This window comes from Eschrichtius robustus, chromosome 1 (assembly GCF_028021215.1).
Source record: "Eschrichtius robustus isolate mEscRob2 chromosome 1, mEscRob2.pri, whole genome shotgun sequence".
Lineage (NCBI taxonomy): Eukaryota > Metazoa > Chordata > Mammalia > Artiodactyla > Eschrichtiidae > Eschrichtius > Eschrichtius robustus.
The window spans coordinates 36,927,837-36,943,930 of NC_090824.1; the positions used below are offsets into that span (position 1 = coordinate 36,927,837).

General features: G+C 57.0%; 2 protein-coding genes across 5 annotated transcripts in view; one reads left to right on the plus strand and one right to left on the minus strand.

The window, feature by feature from the left end:
* Positions 1-1,869, plus strand: part of SPTB (spectrin beta, erythrocytic) — a 64,858-nt gene extending 62,989 nt beyond the window's left edge. The window contains exons 33-35 of the mRNA XM_068565420.1: positions 1,085-1,258; positions 1,512-1,554; positions 1,702-1,869. Coding sequence (XP_068421521.1) covers positions 1,085-1,258; positions 1,512-1,554; positions 1,702-1,869 — 385 coding nt within the window. The remainder of the gene's footprint in view (positions 1-1,084; positions 1,259-1,511; positions 1,555-1,701) is intronic.
* A 4,507-nt stretch (positions 1,870-6,376) lies between these two features.
* PLEKHG3 (pleckstrin homology and RhoGEF domain containing G3) overlaps positions 6,377-16,094 on the minus strand; it is a 42,091-nt gene continuing 32,373 nt past the window's right edge. For 3 of the 4 annotated variants that reach the window (XM_068544103.1, XM_068544117.1, XM_068544093.1), the window contains exons 13-18: positions 14,079-14,168; positions 13,584-13,622; positions 13,126-13,145; positions 11,712-11,825; positions 8,203-9,595; positions 6,377-7,756 (exon numbers count right to left, since the gene is read on the minus strand). In XM_068544103.1, coding sequence (XP_068400204.1) covers positions 7,017-7,756; positions 8,203-9,595; positions 11,712-11,825; positions 13,126-13,145; positions 13,584-13,622; positions 14,079-14,168 — 2,396 coding nt within the window. In that variant the 3' untranslated portion in view covers positions 6,377-7,016. The remainder of the gene's footprint in view (positions 7,757-8,202; positions 9,596-11,711; positions 11,826-13,125; positions 13,146-13,583; positions 13,623-14,078; positions 14,169-16,094) is intronic. The other variant, XM_068544111.1, reaches the window with a different exon arrangement.

Below are 16,094 nucleotides of genomic sequence, written 5' to 3' on the forward strand. Positions count from 1 at the left end.
GCTGAGATGAGCCTTGATTTACACAAATACATTTCTTTAAAAAGTGCTAGTACAGGGCTTCCCTAGTGGCGCAGTGGTTAAGAATCTGCCTGCCAATGTAGGGGACACAGGTTTGAGCCCTGGTTCGGGAAGATCCCACATGCCGCAGAGCAACTAAGCCCGTGCGCCACAACTACTGAGCCTGCGCTGTAGAGCCTGCAAGCTACAACTGCTGAGCCCACATGCTACAACTACTGAAGCCCGCGTGCCTAGAGCCCCTGCTCCGCAACAAGAGAAGCCACTGCAATGAGAAGCCCACGCACTGCAACGAAAAGTAACCCCTGCTCACTGCAACTAGAGGAAGCCCACGCGCAGCAACGAAGACCCAACACAGCCAAAAAATTAAAAAAAAAAAAAAAAAAAGTGCTAGTACAGTATACCAGGCGTATATCATCAACAAAACAAAATATCACTACCAGCAAAACATAACCCTGCTCTGTTCACGTTACAGTTCTGTAGTGAGACTCAAATATGCTGGTGGCTATGGAAATGCTTTGAAAAGTTGTTTATACTATTGGTCTTAGACTCAATAATTCTAGTTCTAGAAATATATCTCAGGGTAAGATCAGAGTTACAGGCAAGGATGTTTAATCATATTGCTGTTTAAATCATGGATAAAATTTCCAGTATTAAAAGGTCCATCAATAAAGGGATTATTTATATGTGTGATAGAATACCATATAACTATTCAAAATTATTTTCAAGAAATATTTGAGAATTCAAATATTTGAGGATGGGGAAATACTCATGATATAGTGTTAAACTTAAAAGCAGGACATAAAATTGAATATACAGTATAATCCAATTTTAGCTATATATGTGAATAAAGACTAGAAGGAAATACATCAAATGTTAACAATAGTTAACTTTTGGTAGTGGAATTACGTGCAGATGATTTTTATTTGCAATTTTTTAAACAGTAAAATGTATTACTATTGATCAGGGTAAAATTGGTATAATTAAGAAAAATGGTAAAGCTATAGGAACTGATTATAGAGATGCTCTATCAGAACTGTAAGTGACCTGCCTCTCTGTACCCTCACAGGTCCTGGAACAACCTGTACTGTGTGCTCAGGAATAGCGAGCTGACTTTCTACAAGGATGCCAAGAACCTGGCCCTGGGGGTGCCCTACCATGGGGAGGAGCCCCTGGCCCTGCGACATGCCATCTGTGAGATTGCTGCCAGCTACAAGAAGAAGAAGCACGTCTTCAAGCTGAGGTGAGGCCCTGCCTGTCCACTGCCCCTTCCCTGGTTTGGCATAAGTGGCTGGACAGGGGCCCACTCCTTGGGACCAGCTTCAGGCCTGAGTTGCCCTTCAGGGATTTTTCAAATCAGAGAGGCTGGTGGTCCTGATTTTTGCCTCTCTCAGAAGGTGCTGTGCTGCCTGACAGGGTTCTGGTCATGGGAAAGCTCAGGGGGCTGGGGGATCAGATCCAGAAGTGGCCACGCAGGAAACCCTCTGTCCTCCTAGGCTGAGCAATGGCAGCGAGTGGCTTTTCCATGGCAAGGATGAGGTAAGTGCAGGGCTGCCTAGCCCAGACCCCCACCAACAAAGGGGCAGGTGGAAGGGACGCATGCCACTTGACCTCAAGGCTCCCTCAGAAGGGGTTGTCCTAGAGGCACCCCGTCCTTTGCGGGGCCCTGACCCTCCTGCCCTGTAGGAGGAGATGCTGTCCTGGCTGCAGGGCGTGAGCACCGCCATCAACGAGTCCCAGAGCATCCGTGTCAAGGCACAGAGCCTGCCCCTACCCTCCATCACCGGCCCCGACGCCAGCCTCGGCAAGAAAGACAAGGAGAAGAGATTCAGCTTCTTCCCCAAAAAGAAGTAGCCTCTCGGGCACCCCGCGGGTGAAGCCAGTGCGTCGGGACGAGACGAGCGGGAACGAGCGCTTCCCTCCTCGGCAGGGTCTTCCTCCTGCCCACGGCCCGGCCGCCGCTGCCTGCCGCCTGCCTGCTCCGAGTCGCCGGCCGGGCCCTGGGCCCTGCTGCACTGCAATAGCTGCCTTCGCGCCACCGGCCCGGCCCGGCCCGGCCCACGCCTGCCTCCGCGCCCTCTGCCCGCAGCCCCGGCGCCCCGCACACGGCGAGCGCGGGCTCCAGGGACGGAGCTCCCAGCTCCGCCGGCCCTCGGTGCCTCCGGGGCTGGGGGCAGGAGACGGTTTTCGAGGCCCACGCCCTCCTCTCCCCGCCCCCCTCCCGGGCTGAGGGGCGCCAGCCCGTCCCCCGATTCAAACATAAGCTGGAGAAGAAGACTGATGGGGTTCCTCAGACGCTGCCCACTCCCAAAGCAAGTCTTGCTTGGGGTCACCTCCTGCTCAGTCGCAGCCAGGGAAAGAGAAAGGGAAGAGGACACCGGAAATGCCTGACCTGCCCCTTAGGGGCGTGAGGAAGGAGGCTTCAGGGAGCTCTGGGCCAGGGGCTGCTGGGGACTGAGGGGACACGACGGCCTCCTCCCCACTGGGCTTCCTCAGAACGGGGACTCTCACCTCAGGGGCCACCGCGTCCCCTCCTCGCTCCTCCTCCCACCGAAAGAGGGGGGCACCCTATAAGATCGATGGGTCCTAAGTGCAAAGGGGCTCCCGCGGCCTCCGGCACCCCTTGCCGCCACCCCCGATGGTGGCAGGGAGGACCAGGAAGCTCTCAAGCCAGCCCTCTTTTAAAACTACAGTTAGAGGTTAGGGCTCAGGCCAGAAGGAGGTAGATAGGTCTCCACACTGCCTAAGGCGCTGCCTCTCCACTCTGGGGTCCTCCCGCACTCCCAGTAGCTGCCAAACCAGCAACATCCCGCTCAGACACAGGGCCCTTAAGGGAGACAGCGCAGGTCCCCAGGTACAAGATGGACACCGCAATGCCTGGAGTAGAGCATCCCAAAGCCAAATACCCCATGTGTTCTGTCTGCAGCTGGTACCACCTGAGGGTGCTGGCTGGACCAACAGCAAATTTCATGACCCGTCACCCTGGGGTGGCAAATGTGGCCACACCTGGGTATTTATTACGACCCACGGAACAACCCCAGATGGCTGGGACAAATGCTGGGGCCAAAGCCATTAAGGCGTGGCAGGCACCCTTGCTTAGTTCCTCCAGAAGGTCCTGGCCTTGAGTCAGGGGCCCACATGGGTATCTACCCCACAATCCCAAGCACAGCCAAAAGGGGCCCTGCAACCTCTATCCCCAGGGATAGCTTTCCCTGTGCTGCTGAGGTCAGACTTCCAGACGGAAGAGACCACTAGTTCCACAGGGATTTTTCTTCGCCACTCTCTGAAAGCAATGCAGCTCCAGCCCAGCATCTTAACTGGGGTTAGGTCCAAAAGAGGGGTTAAGTTGCAGGCAGCAGGCATTTCCCCAGGGACCAGAAAGGTCCCTGGGGCCAGCAGTCGCTGTTTCCATCACCTTCCCCATGGGAAGGAGCCTTAGACACACTGAGATGATCCCCCGGAAGCGGGTGAAGCTCAGGTAGAAACCACAGGCATAGGCATCCGGAGTTACTAGGCCTTCCCAGGAGCCCTTAGTGCTGGAGATCAATACCACCATGTCAAGGGAAGGCAATTTCAGCAGACAAGAACCACAGGAGGGAAGTTCTCTGCTGGAGCCTGACAGGTGGTCCCACCTCTGGAGCCAGGGTCTTCATTTGGCCTCTATGCACCTAACCCTATGGCCCTCTGTGCATCCACAGGGAACCTAATCTATACCACCCACCAGCCTCTTTCTATACCTAGGGAAACCAAGGCAGGAGGCAGTGAGGTGATGACACTCACCTGGCAATAAAGAAGGCCTCTGGTGCATCTGAGGGCATGTCCTGCTCCAGGGCAGATAGTGGCAAGAGTCTCCCTCAACTGTTCCCATGGGCCAGTCTTCAGGGAGCCAAGAGACTAGAGGCCACCCTCTCCCCTCCACGTGTGCCAAAGCAGTACCTGAAGTGAAGAATTTCAGCAAGCAACTCCACAGTCCCAAGAATGAAAGGGCCTCAAGGAAAAGCTAGGATTTCACCACCCCTGGGCCCCCAGACTAGGCAAGGGCAGCAGCCGGCTGCATGTGACCCACCATCTACTGCCAGCTCCCCACGCATCCCTCCCCCCACATCACACAGGCCCCAAGACACTCAACTCACTGGACTGAAACTGCAGGGGCCCAGCTTTGGGACTCTGTGCCACATGGGGGGGCTAAGCTCCTGGTGCCCTGGCAAGGTTTCTTTTTTCCCTCCTTACATTTTCTATTTTGTAGTTCTTTTCTTTTAACAGTATCCCCCAACAGCTCCAGTCCACACCAGCAAACCAGGAGTCCTCCCCAGGGCAGTTTAGAGGAAGCTCCTTCTGGGCATGGTCAGGTGGTCCTCCTTCCCTCTCTCCTTCCCCTTTGTCCCCTGGCCTCAACTGACTGTGGCTGAGGGAGGTAAGGAGGGTCCTCGAGCTTCCTCCCCCCTACCTAGCACCCATAACAGGAGGTCTGCGGGGGCGGGGGGGGGGGGGCTCGGCTTCCCCGCCACCCCACTCCTTCTTCCTGCCTATCGGGGAGCACAGAGAGTCCCCAAGGCTGGCCCTGGATCGCCCTCCTCCCTTCAGCAGGAGGGGGCAGAGATCCAGAGGACCCCGTGGCTCGGTCTCTTGGACAAGTCAGCTCAGGGAGGATGCAAGGGAGGAGGTGGCTGCAGAGGACGGCAGCCCTGCTGGGCACAGACCATGCAATCTGGGGCTGGCCCTGGGGCCGGCTCGGCCTTGTCCTCCACCTGCTCAAATGTGCTTCCATCAACCAGAGAAAACCCATTTACTAGTTTTTCTAATAAATCAATAACGCTCCATATTTCCGTTTCTTATTTGACTCACCTATTTCCCTTCGAACTGGACCAAAGGGGGCTGGTTGATTGAGCAAGGCGGAATCTGTGAACACAGGACCATCATGGAGACAAGAGGCACAGCCAGACTCTGGCTTGTCCTTGGAGTCTTATGGGAACAACTCTGCTGGCACCTAGGTTCTGTGCTTCACTTGAGACCCTGAGAAAAGCTCGCTTATTCACGCATTCAACCATCTTGAGGGCCTGCTGCAGGCCTTTCCCCATGGAGCTCGGGACAGAGATCTGAAAATCAGAATCCACACACCTGGGGTTCATCTCCGGAGGTGCAGTTTCAATTGGTCTGGGTGGGTGAAACCTAGACATCAGCATTTGTCAAAAAGTTCCCTCCCCTGATGATTCCACTGGGCAGCCAGTAGGAACCACTGAGCTGGTCCAGGGTTCCCAGGTATAACCTAGAGGGCTGTGTAAGGATCACCTGGGGAAGGTGTTGACTACTACTCCCCAGGCCTCACCTCTCGAAGAGTCTGAGTCAGAGAGTTTGAGAAGCAACAACTTATCCATCTCCTTCGATTTACAGAGGAGGAAAAAGCATGAGTTTAGGTGACCCAGCCAGTTAAATGCAGGGCTGGATCTCCTGACTCTCACTCTAATGTGTGGCTACTCATGACAATCAGAGACTTGTCTAGTAGGAGCCAGCTCTCTCAGCGACTGTGCAAGTGCCCACAGACCATTCTGACCAGCTGGCAGAACATGGGCCAGCCCTGCTCTGCTCCTGCTCAGGAAAGGCCTCTACTTGCCTCTGATATTCCCTTGACCTCATTAGACTCAGCAGACCCATCTTCAGGCTGAGCCCATCCTCCTAGGTCAGAAGACCTGCAAGACAGCTCTACCACCTGGCCCTGCAGCCCCACTCCTCCCAGGCCCCATCCAGAAGAAACAGGGTGAAACAAGGTTGGTCCACCAAGGAAAAAAAAGGCAAAAAACCCAGTCAGAAGTAAGGGGCAGACCTACGCCTTTTGAATCAAAGACACTTTTGAGAATAAGAATGAAGAATGAGGCTCCATCCCAGAAAAAATGCACCCCTCACCCAACACTGCCAGCCACTTAAGATATTTCTAGGCTCCAAGTTAAGCATCCTTGCCCCCTAGGATGTCTCCTGGGAGCTAGCGAGGGAGAGAATAAAAGGCACCAGACATGGAAATATCTGCCTGTTAGAAAAATGTTCCACCCCTTTCAGTCCAACTTTGGCACCTGGGGAAAAGAGCTAAAGGCTGGCACGGTGCCCCCTGACCTTACCCCAGACAGGACGCCAGGCTGTGGGTAGACAGAAGCCTGTGGGAACAGAAGTAGCAGAACAAGTCCCCTCCCACACATCCTGCTGCCCCAGCCTCCCCAGCCAGCACCTGGGGCCTTGTGCTTCGTGAGCATGGCTGCAAATGAGCGCCTGTGGAAGCAACAAGCCCACGTCCCGCTTCCCCTGAGACAGGCCTGGGCACAATCGCCTCTCCCCAGCCCGGCCAGACGCCAGTAAGAAGACCACTCACAGGTTGGTTGGTCAGCAGTGGTTATTACACCATTGGCAAATAACGAAACGTGTGTACATTAGCGACAACCATGGGGCCAGCAAGACAACCCACAAAAAGTACCTGAACGGAGTCCACGACATTCCTCCCAGGAGGGAAATCAACAACAGCACACTCACACACACACGCGCGAGCACACCAACATACCACAGGGTAGAAAGCAATAAATTATGGGCCTCGTTCCTGCCCGGATCCTAAGAAAAGTCACAGTTAAAGAGCAAAGCCTCCCCAGGCCACCCTCCTGTGTGTCCCCTGGGTGGGCCCTCAGTCTGGCAGCGGCCAGGCGACACTGGAGGCCTGAGCAGGGCTCGCTCTCCCTGGGAAGAGATGAGCTTAACTATTTGGCCTCTTACTAGAGAAGAACTATATATACAAGGGAAGCGGCCACACCGGCCTCGGAGGGCAAAGGGGCTCGCAAGTCACTGGCGCGCCCACGGCAGGTGAAGGCCCTTGCCCGGTGCCCCAGGGCGCTCTCCCAGGGGCGGCCTTTCTGAGGGCCCTGGGGTGGGGCTCGGGTGAGCAGGGTGAGCCCAGGCTGTGAGCGAGGATGCCACCGTTCCTCCCCGTCGCTCGGCACAGCGGCTCCCTCCCCCAGGACTCAGTGTCAACCTGTGGAGTTCAAGGCCTGGAATTTCTCCCGCAGGCTCCTCACTCTGCCCTGCTGGCTTGGGTCTGCCGGGTCCCTGGGACCCTCTTCTTTAGGCCGATACTCTGCACACTCCTGGAACTCCGGGCCCTGCCCCGCCTGGGCTGCTGGTGAGCTTGGTCCCCGCCCGCTGGCTGCCTCCAGTCCCGCGTTGGGGCCGGACAGAGGTCCCTTCTCCATGACAACCATCCGCCGGTTGTCCTCCAGTGTGAGGTCTGCGGTGACGTACAGGGCCTCCCCTCCATCCGGCGCGCTTGGGGGTGGCCCCGCCAGAGGCTGAGGCTGGGCGACCCCTGGGCCTGCCGGGGCCCTCCTGGCGTTCAGGCTGCAGCAGCGGCCCACCTTCCCCGACAGGGGCGGCTGCGGCTGCATCATGTTCTCCGGCAGCGAGTGGCTCCGGTTGACGGGCAGGTTGCGCGGCCGGCTGCCCTTGGCCTGGAGCGCTTCGTCCTGGGAGGCATATTTGGAGCAGAGTTCTCGGACATCGGGCCAGTTGAAAGTCTCGGTGTCCAAGGGGCTTCGGGGGCTTCGGGGGATGTGCCAGGCCCCAGGCGAGGTGGTCCTCGGGCTGGTGGCCGAGGGGCTGAAGGAGAAACGCCGTGGCGATATCTCCCTGGCAGAGCCGGGCTTGGGCGGGCTGTGTTCCTGGGCTGTGGGCTGCTCGTGGTTGAAGAGAGACAGCACTGGTTTCCTCTTACCTGTGAGGAGACAGCGAGCCGCCTGAATCCCCGTGCAGGAGGGAGCAAGAGGACATGAGGGCTCTGGGCTGACCTCAACTCCCCTTCCAGGCGAGGCTGGTTGCTGGGGTTTTGCGTGTGATGGGAGAGAAACCTCACTGACCATCCACGGCGCCCTTACCAAAGGGAAACGGGAAGAATGAAGAAAAGGGGGTGGGGTGGGGTCAGGGGTCAAAGGAAGAGACGAGAGCTTCTGCTCTCCTGGAAAACAGAGGCCCGTGGCCCCAGGCCCTCTGCTCCACAGGAGGAGCTTGGCCTTGAGCGTTAGACCCGCTCCAGGACTCGCCCCAGCCCTCTTTTTGGTAGAGGTCCTTTAGGGGGTCACTTTCCCAGAATCCAACTGGCTCCTAAAAGGTGCTTCCATCCCTGGCTTGCAGGCAGGGCCCTCTGCCCCACCCCCTTCATACCTCTGCCACCAGATGGTGGTCCAGCCTCCTGCTGCAGGTGTGGGGTGGTGGCAGCCACCTTCTCCCACGGCTGCGGTGGCCTGGCTGTCACCGACTTGCCCTTGATCCGGAGGCTGTACTGGCGAGCCAGCTGGTAGACCTTGCTCTTGACTCGCTCGCTCACGTGGCTGTCCATCACGTGGGAGAGCTGCAGGATGCGGGGGTGTAGCGGGCTCACCAGCTCCCCCTGGGCGCCGCTGCTCAGCTCCTTCACCAGCTCCTTCAGCTCCCGGGCCAGGTGGGCCGGGCTGGGTGGCTCAGTGGGGGAGGCACTCTCCGGCGAGGCAGCGGCCGACTCCTCAGTGATGGCCCCCAGCTCACGCTCCTCCAGGATGAAGAGGGGCTCGTGCAGGTCAAAGCTATTGGCCTGGCCTTGGCCTGCTCCTTTCCGAGGGCTCCCCTCAGGAGACGCCATTTCCTCCCAGATCTTCACAATTTCCGAAGACGGGCGGAACTCAGCATCTGTGATGGGAGCTGGGTCCCCAGCACGAGCCTGGCCTGGTCCTGGGTAGTCAAAGAGGGCCCATGAGGCTGCCCGCGAGCCCACCTGTCTCTTATGCCCCAGCGGAGCCAGTGGCTCCGGGTCTGGCCTGGGAAGGCTGTTGATTCTGGAGACTGAGTTTCTCACCAGTCCTTTGGGGATGAAGGAGAGGCTCTCCCGGCGCCGGACGCTAAAGCCTGCATCGTGGTGCTCTGCACTTTCATAGTAGCTCTTGATTTTGTCCAACAACAGCCGGTCTCGGGAAGAAAGCTTCGATTCCTTCGTGCAGGAAGGCCTGTCTGGCTCCGCTGGGCAGCCTGGGCTCTGGGGCTCTGTCCCGTTGACAGAAGGGTCACTCTCTGCGGCCACCCCCATACTGATGTCCGCTTCTGGAGGGAGCTGAGAGCCCAGGGAGTCTGTGGTGCTCCCACGGGGGGCCAGGCCCTTCTCACTGTCCTCTAGGCTGATCACACTGCTGCTCCGGCTGGTCAGCCTCGGGGTCCCGAAGCCGCTGGACTTGCCGTCCTCCAGTGCCAGGCTGCTCCGCCGAGAGAAGCTGCTGACGAACCGCTCGGCAATGACGCTGGCCTGGTCCAGCACAGAGGGAGGCAGGAGGCTCTCGGGCTCGTGGGCGGCCCCCATCTCTTCCTCCTCGTCCTCACTGCTCAGGACCTTAGGGTCCTCGGTGCTCTCGGCCACCATGAAGTCCACCATGTCACCCGGGGGGTCCAGTCCCAGCAGCAGCTGGTGGGTGTCAAGCTGCATTTCTAGGACTTCTGGAGCCTCTGTGTCTGAGGGCATCTCCTCGGTCCTGGGACCTTCCACGGCAGCCAACACCTCCTGCTCTGTCCCAGACTCAGGGTCTGGCTCAACCTGGGAGGGCACAAAGAGCTCATATGAGCCAAAAGCCTCCCTCACGTGACCCGGGGGGATGTGGGGACAGCACAGCCTGCTCAGAGCCTAGTGAGAGGGGCTGCGGTTTCGGACTGCAGGCAATCAGAATGAGCATGACTCAGGAGTGGGCAGCAGGTCCTTAGGGAGAGGATGTCCCTTAGTCACCCTGCAGCTGGGGTGCTGGGTCCACATTCTCAAACCCAAGAAAAATTCTAGGAACGCAGATGGGGTAAAGTGGTGGCACCTCTCAGGGGCAGCCTGCCTGGAAAGTACAGGGACAAGGTGGGAACACGCAGCATGGGGTCAGAGCCACGGCACCAGGACTCCCCTGCCTGATGGGAGGCGGCTCCCTCAAGCCCCAGTAGCTCCCCACATGGAGGTTGTTCTGGGTTGAAACCCGGACCTAAACAACTTCCCTGAGGGGTCAGGGTCTTCTGTGTGGATCAGGATCCAGAGGGCAGTAGGACCACATGCTGGAATCCTGTCAGAGGGTAAAGATGGGGATCTGGCTCCTGCCAGCCAGCCTCCGCCCCTGTGCAGGACTCTGCACGTGCGCAGCGGATGGCAAGGAAGGAAGCAAAGTTGGCAACTCCCTCTTGACCACCTTGAAGGTCATTTGAATCATAAAACCAGCCAGTACAGGCAGCTTTCCAGAGGAATCTTTAGGGAGAACACAAGATAACACTCTATAGCCCGAGGAATCAGACCTGATTCCAATCGTTCTAGTCTAGAATCTGCACAGTGGGACCCAGGAGCTAGGCCTGTAATGTCCAACACAGTGGCTGCCAGCCACACGTGGCTCCTGGGCATCTGAAATGTAGCCAGTCCACGTTGCAAAAACCGCATACCAAAAAAGTACAAAATACCTCATTAGTAGCTTTTTAAAACACTACGTGTTGACATGATAGTAGTTTGGAAAAACTGGGTTAAATAATTCTTTAATGTGACTATTAGAATATTTAAAATTACACATGAGGGGACTTCCCTGGTGGCGCAGTGATTAGGAATCTGCCTGCCAATGCAGGGAACATGGGTTCCAGCCCTGGTCCAGGAAGATCCCACATGCTGCAGAGCAAGTAAAGCCACGCGCCACAGCTACTGAGCCTGCGCTCTAGAGCCCGGGAGCCACAACTACTGAAGCCCGTGCACCTAGAGCCCGTGCTCCGCAATAAGAGAAGCCACTGCTATGAGAAGCCCACGCACCGCAACGAAGAGTAGCCCCTGCTTGCCACAACTAGAGAAAGCCCGCGCACAGCAACGAAGACCCAACGCAGCCAAAAATAAATAAATAAATAAATTTTTAAATAAATAAATAAAAATTTTATAAATAAATAAAATTACACATGAGGCTCACATTCTCTTATCACCGGACATCACCATTCTGAACTCTTTTCCAATGTCACCCAGGCTTCTCAATGTCCTGGCTGTGAGGCCCACCCCGGGGTCTAAGCCTCATGAACTTTTCCTTGTAACTCTGCAAAAGCAAAGGACTCCATTCCACATAACCCCCAGATAGTGTGGGGTGGCAGGAAAAAGAGTGCAGGCTTCTGGGTCACAGACCCAAGTCTAATCTGAGCTCTGTCCCTTAGAAGCTGCGCAATGTCAGGCACATCAACCTAACCTGAGTCTCGTTCTCCCTGGTAGAGCTGGGTCAGGAAACAGAAGGAAGAAATAAAACATCAGGCACATAGGAGGTGTCCAGTAGATAAACACCTTACTCCTTTGCCAGGTGGGACAGGCATGATTTAAATGTCTGGCACACTAGCAGGGCAGAGCTTTATGCTCTATGCAAGGAGGCCTGGCCAAGGGGACCTATAATCTGGTCACTTCCAATAACTGTGCCCCTTGGCCAGAGTCTGCATCTGCCCAAAGGAAGGGGCACCTTTTCTAATTCAGAGTAAGCGGCTATTGGTCACCAAGCCGCATGCCCACAGGCCAGACAGGCTTCCTGAGGGCACGAGAGTCCTAGGGAGTGGGATTCCCTGTCCCCATGGGCCCAATGGGACAGCCCATGCCTGAAAGCCCCATCTGCAGAGCTGGAGATCTGGGCTCAGGTGCCTCTGCACTATCCCCCTTCCGCCTGCTGGCTACTCACCTCCGGCAGGGAAGACACAGACTCAAAGCTCAGGCACTTCTCAGCGGTGGTTGGAGATTGGCTGCTGGGCCTTCTGCAGCTCTTGGGGTCTTCGGGCTCCCTGCGCCCCTTCCCCTGCAGCAAGCAGAGAGTAGTCGTCAGCTCCCAGGACACGGGGAGCTGGTCCCGTCTGCATCCCAACCCTGGCAGCACCTCCTGAGCCCCAAAGGGGCTGGGCTGCGTTGAGATCCAGCGTTGGACCTGAGCCATTCCAGAGTCAGCCTGAACTGCCAGGTCTGGGGACTCAGAAATCCCTGCCAGGCATGCGGCTCCCTGTGTGCGGGCCTCTCCCCCTCCCCCCACCCCGCCCCATTAGTCATGCCCACTGAGTAGCATGCTGGTTCGCACCCAGTACTGGAACAACGAATGCCAGGGGCTCAGCAGGGCGTGACAGTGAGCAAGGTGTTAAGAAGTGCTGACGGCAGGCAGGAAGGAACAAGGACGGAGGGATGAGAAGGGCAGGGGAGGGGACTCTTGGATGGGCATGCGCGTGCCAGGGAGCATGCAAGGAGGAGGGGGAGATCAAAGAGACACCTCACCATAGCGCCCCGGGAGAAAAGTAAAGCGTTGGCCCGATAGTGCCAGCAGTGGAGGGCGGCCAGCAGGGAGCTGGCAAAGTCGGCTACCTGCTCCGCCACTGCCAGGCTCTCCTCCTCCTCCTCCTCCTCCTCCTCCTCGCCTGGGGGCTCTGGCCTGGCCCCCTTCTCACTGCCTTCATGCCCTGCCAGGTCCTCCAGAGCGACCTGAAAGGCCTGCTTTTCCTCCTCCTCCTCCTCCTCCTCCTCCACCACCTCCTCCTCCTCCACCTCCTCCTCCTCCTCCTGCTCCTCCCGGGCAGCCCCTTCAGCCTCCGACCGCAGGCCCCGAGCACAGGTGGGCTGTCCAAAGTCCAGGAGCGTGCCGACACTGCCCGCATGCTGTTCAGAGCACAAGGCCCCCTCGTGACAGGCCTCTGGGCAACCCCCCTCCTCCTGCAGCAGCTGGGGCTGGGGAGGCTTCCCAGAGAAAGCCACATCTAGACACCCAACCCCTGGCCTCCACTAGGCTCCCACGCGAAGCAGGGGGTTCTCGAGGTGGGAAGCTGGGACTGGGGTCTGGTCAGGAACTCAGGATCCAGAGAGGCCTGCCTGCCCCAGGGAGAGGGCAAAATGAGAGGATCCCGGCTGGGTCGGCCACCACCAGGGTGCCACTCCAGGGAAAGGGTACAGAAGGGTCCCCTGGGCAAGGGCCACGGCTTATTCATCTCCGTGACCCTCATGACAGAGCCTGGTGCACAGTAGGTGCTTGACAGGTGTTTGAGTGAATGAAGATGATGGGGGCTGACCTGGGCTGCCCCCCAACCTGCCCAGACAGTCCCGTGTGCCCCTGGCCTTACCTTCATCCCTGCTGCTCTGGCTGCTCCGCCACCACCGGGTCCCGGCACAGCGGCGAGGGGGAGGGGGAGCGGAGATCAGTAACCCGGAGGAAGAGCCCCCTCACAGAGGCCTGAGGCCCAGAGCCCCCGGGGAAGACTGCGTCAGGGGCTCCTGCTCCCAGAACCTTCACCAGGTCTCCCGGGCTTTCAAAGGAATGACTGACAGACCGGGAGCCCGGGGTGCAGAATGGCACGGTCACTCGCTCCTGCTGTCACCCAAGGGCAGAGAGACAGGGTGCAAGGCGTGCAGGGGGAGCCCAGACAGCAAGGGGTGAGGCCCACTTCCAGAGAAGAACAAGGCAGAATCCCCTCTGAACTGTCTGCGAGGCCCACACCCTGCTGGTCGCCTGCTTCACCCTCTCACCCCCGCCCTAGAGCGCACCTTAAAGGGGATGCCTGTCCACCCCTCACTCACTCACCTTTCTCGCTGAGTTGCCTGAGCAGATGTCTGGATGGCTCTGATGAGGAAAGCGAACAGGCAGAGTCAGAGCAGGCCTGAAGCAGCCCTGCCTGGCCCTGGTCCCACGCTCACAGCGCCACACACCCATCACCAGCTCAAAGTCCACTCCAGCGGGGGCCCCCACGGCCCGAGGGCCTGAAGGAGGCTGCCCTCGCGACCAGCCCACAGGGAGACAGGGCCCGGGCCACTGCCCCCACCCACCTGGGGACTCTGCTGTGACCCACAGCCAAGAAGCAGCCCTGCCCCCCCATCCTTGCATTAGCACACAGCCCGGGGCCCTCAGCTCCAGGGCCACAGCCCCATGCTGCCCCCTTCAGAATGACCAGCCTCTCTTGAGGGCCCTGGCTCCACCGCAAGCCCCACCTTCCTTCCCTGCATGGAGCACATCAGCGCCTTAGCTACACCCAACGCCAAGCCCCTTCACAGCACCCCAGCTGGAAAGCAGAGGTCGCACCCGACTTTCTATGGCCCTTAAGGCCTGGCACCGTGAAGCCTCGCTGCCTGCTGGGGAGTGTTGCCCAGTTGTACAGGAGCTGACCAGGCTCTGAGGACACAATACAAAACACATTCATTAGGCTGATGGTATCAGCCCCTCGCACCCCACCTTTTTGGGGACAGACCTGAGATAGGGAGGCATGTCTCAAGGAACCTCTCTACAGAACCTTGCCCTTAGCCCATATTGCCCTTGACCAACTGGCATTCAGTGGGAGGCCCACTATAAACTTGGAGCCAGAAGGAAAGTCTACTGAGGTCTCTCAGCTATTCCTGGACAGGAGAGCAAACTGAAGAACGTTTTTTCTAAATGTGCATGGGCACACACATACCAACACTCTATCTGCATCGAGGTAAGTAGATATCCAATTGTTTTTAAAGTGAGAAATACAAAATGCTCTTCTCTTTCATTTTAAAACTTGTAATCAAGAATATTTAATAAGCGGACTTCCCTGGCGGCACAGTGGTTAAGAATCCGCCTGCCAATGCAGGGGACATGGGTTCGAGCCCTGGTCCAGGAAGATCCCACATGTCGCGGAGCAACTAAGCCCGTGCGCCATAGCTACTGAGCCCGCGTGCCTAGGGCCCGTGCTCTGCAGTGAGAAGCCATGAAAAGCCCGCGCACCACAACGAAGAGTAGCCCCCACTCGCCACAACTAGAGAAAGCCCGCGTGCAGCAACGAAGACCCAACGCAGCCAAAAATAAAATAATAAATAAAAGAGGGGCTTCCCTGGTGGCGCAGTGGTTGAGAATCTGCCTGCCAATGCAGGGGACGCGGGTTCGAGCCCTGGTCTGGGAAGATCCCACATGCCGCGGAGCAACTCGGCCCGTGAGCCACAATTACTGAGCCTGCGCGTCTGGAGCCTGTGCTCCGCAACAAGAGAGGCCGCGATAGTGAGAGGCCCGCGCACCGCGATGAAGAGTGGCCCCCGCACCGCAATGAAGAGTGGCCCCCGCTCGCCACAACTAGAGAAAGCCCTCGCACAGAAACGAAGACCCGACACAGCCATACATACATACATACATACATACATACATACATAAAAAAGAATGTAAGCAGACAAGAATAGAATTTAAAAAAAAAAAATTAAAAAAAAAATAAAAGAATATTTAATAATTGACAAATGATGACAACAACACCTTACTTATCCATAGGGTGTACTTATCTGTCCATCCCAGCTCTCTGGAAGTAGGAAGCAGAAAAGGCCCAGAGGCAGTCAGAGTAGATGGCTGAGAGCAGGCCCTAAAGCACTTCCACTGGCCTGAATCCTCCCTCTCATCGACTCACTGGCCTGCTTTTACACATGCTTCTCACACATTAAATCGATTAATTTCTAACACAAGAGGGAAGAAGGAAGGGCTACTACAGAAAAGCATGCCAAGACTGATAAGGAGCACTCTTCAGTGTAAAGATGGACACAACACCTCAATGCCAGCTGTCTCTATGGCAACCCACGGCCCCGCCTCCCCCCGCAGCCCCGGAGAATGGAGCTGTTCACACGCCACAAAGATGCTGCCACACCGACTCCAGAAAGGGAAAAGTTCAACTGCGTCAGCCTCCTCTATTTTAAAAGGCTCAAGCGTATGAAGCGTGTTTTAGAAAGATATCTGTTTCATAACGATTAAAACTAAAACACGAAAACAAACAAAACCCAACTCTTAGTGTTTACAGGCTAAAATCTCAGCCTTGTCGAAACTTCAGCTCTGAAACGGCTCCTTTCCTGAGTGCCTTGCTTGCTGCAGTTTGGAAGCTGATGTTATGACAGGTAGTATTACTATTACCACCATCACCACAGTCACTTACTGACTACCTCCACGTGTCAGAAGCTTCCAGTTCAAAGCTATGGCAAGTTAAGGGGGAATGTCGGACAGGAGAATTATAGGAGAAGAAAGGAAAGGAGGGGAATTCCCTGGTGGTCCAGTGGTTAGGACTCCGTGCTTTCACTGCCAAGGGACTGGGTTTGATCCCTGGTCGGG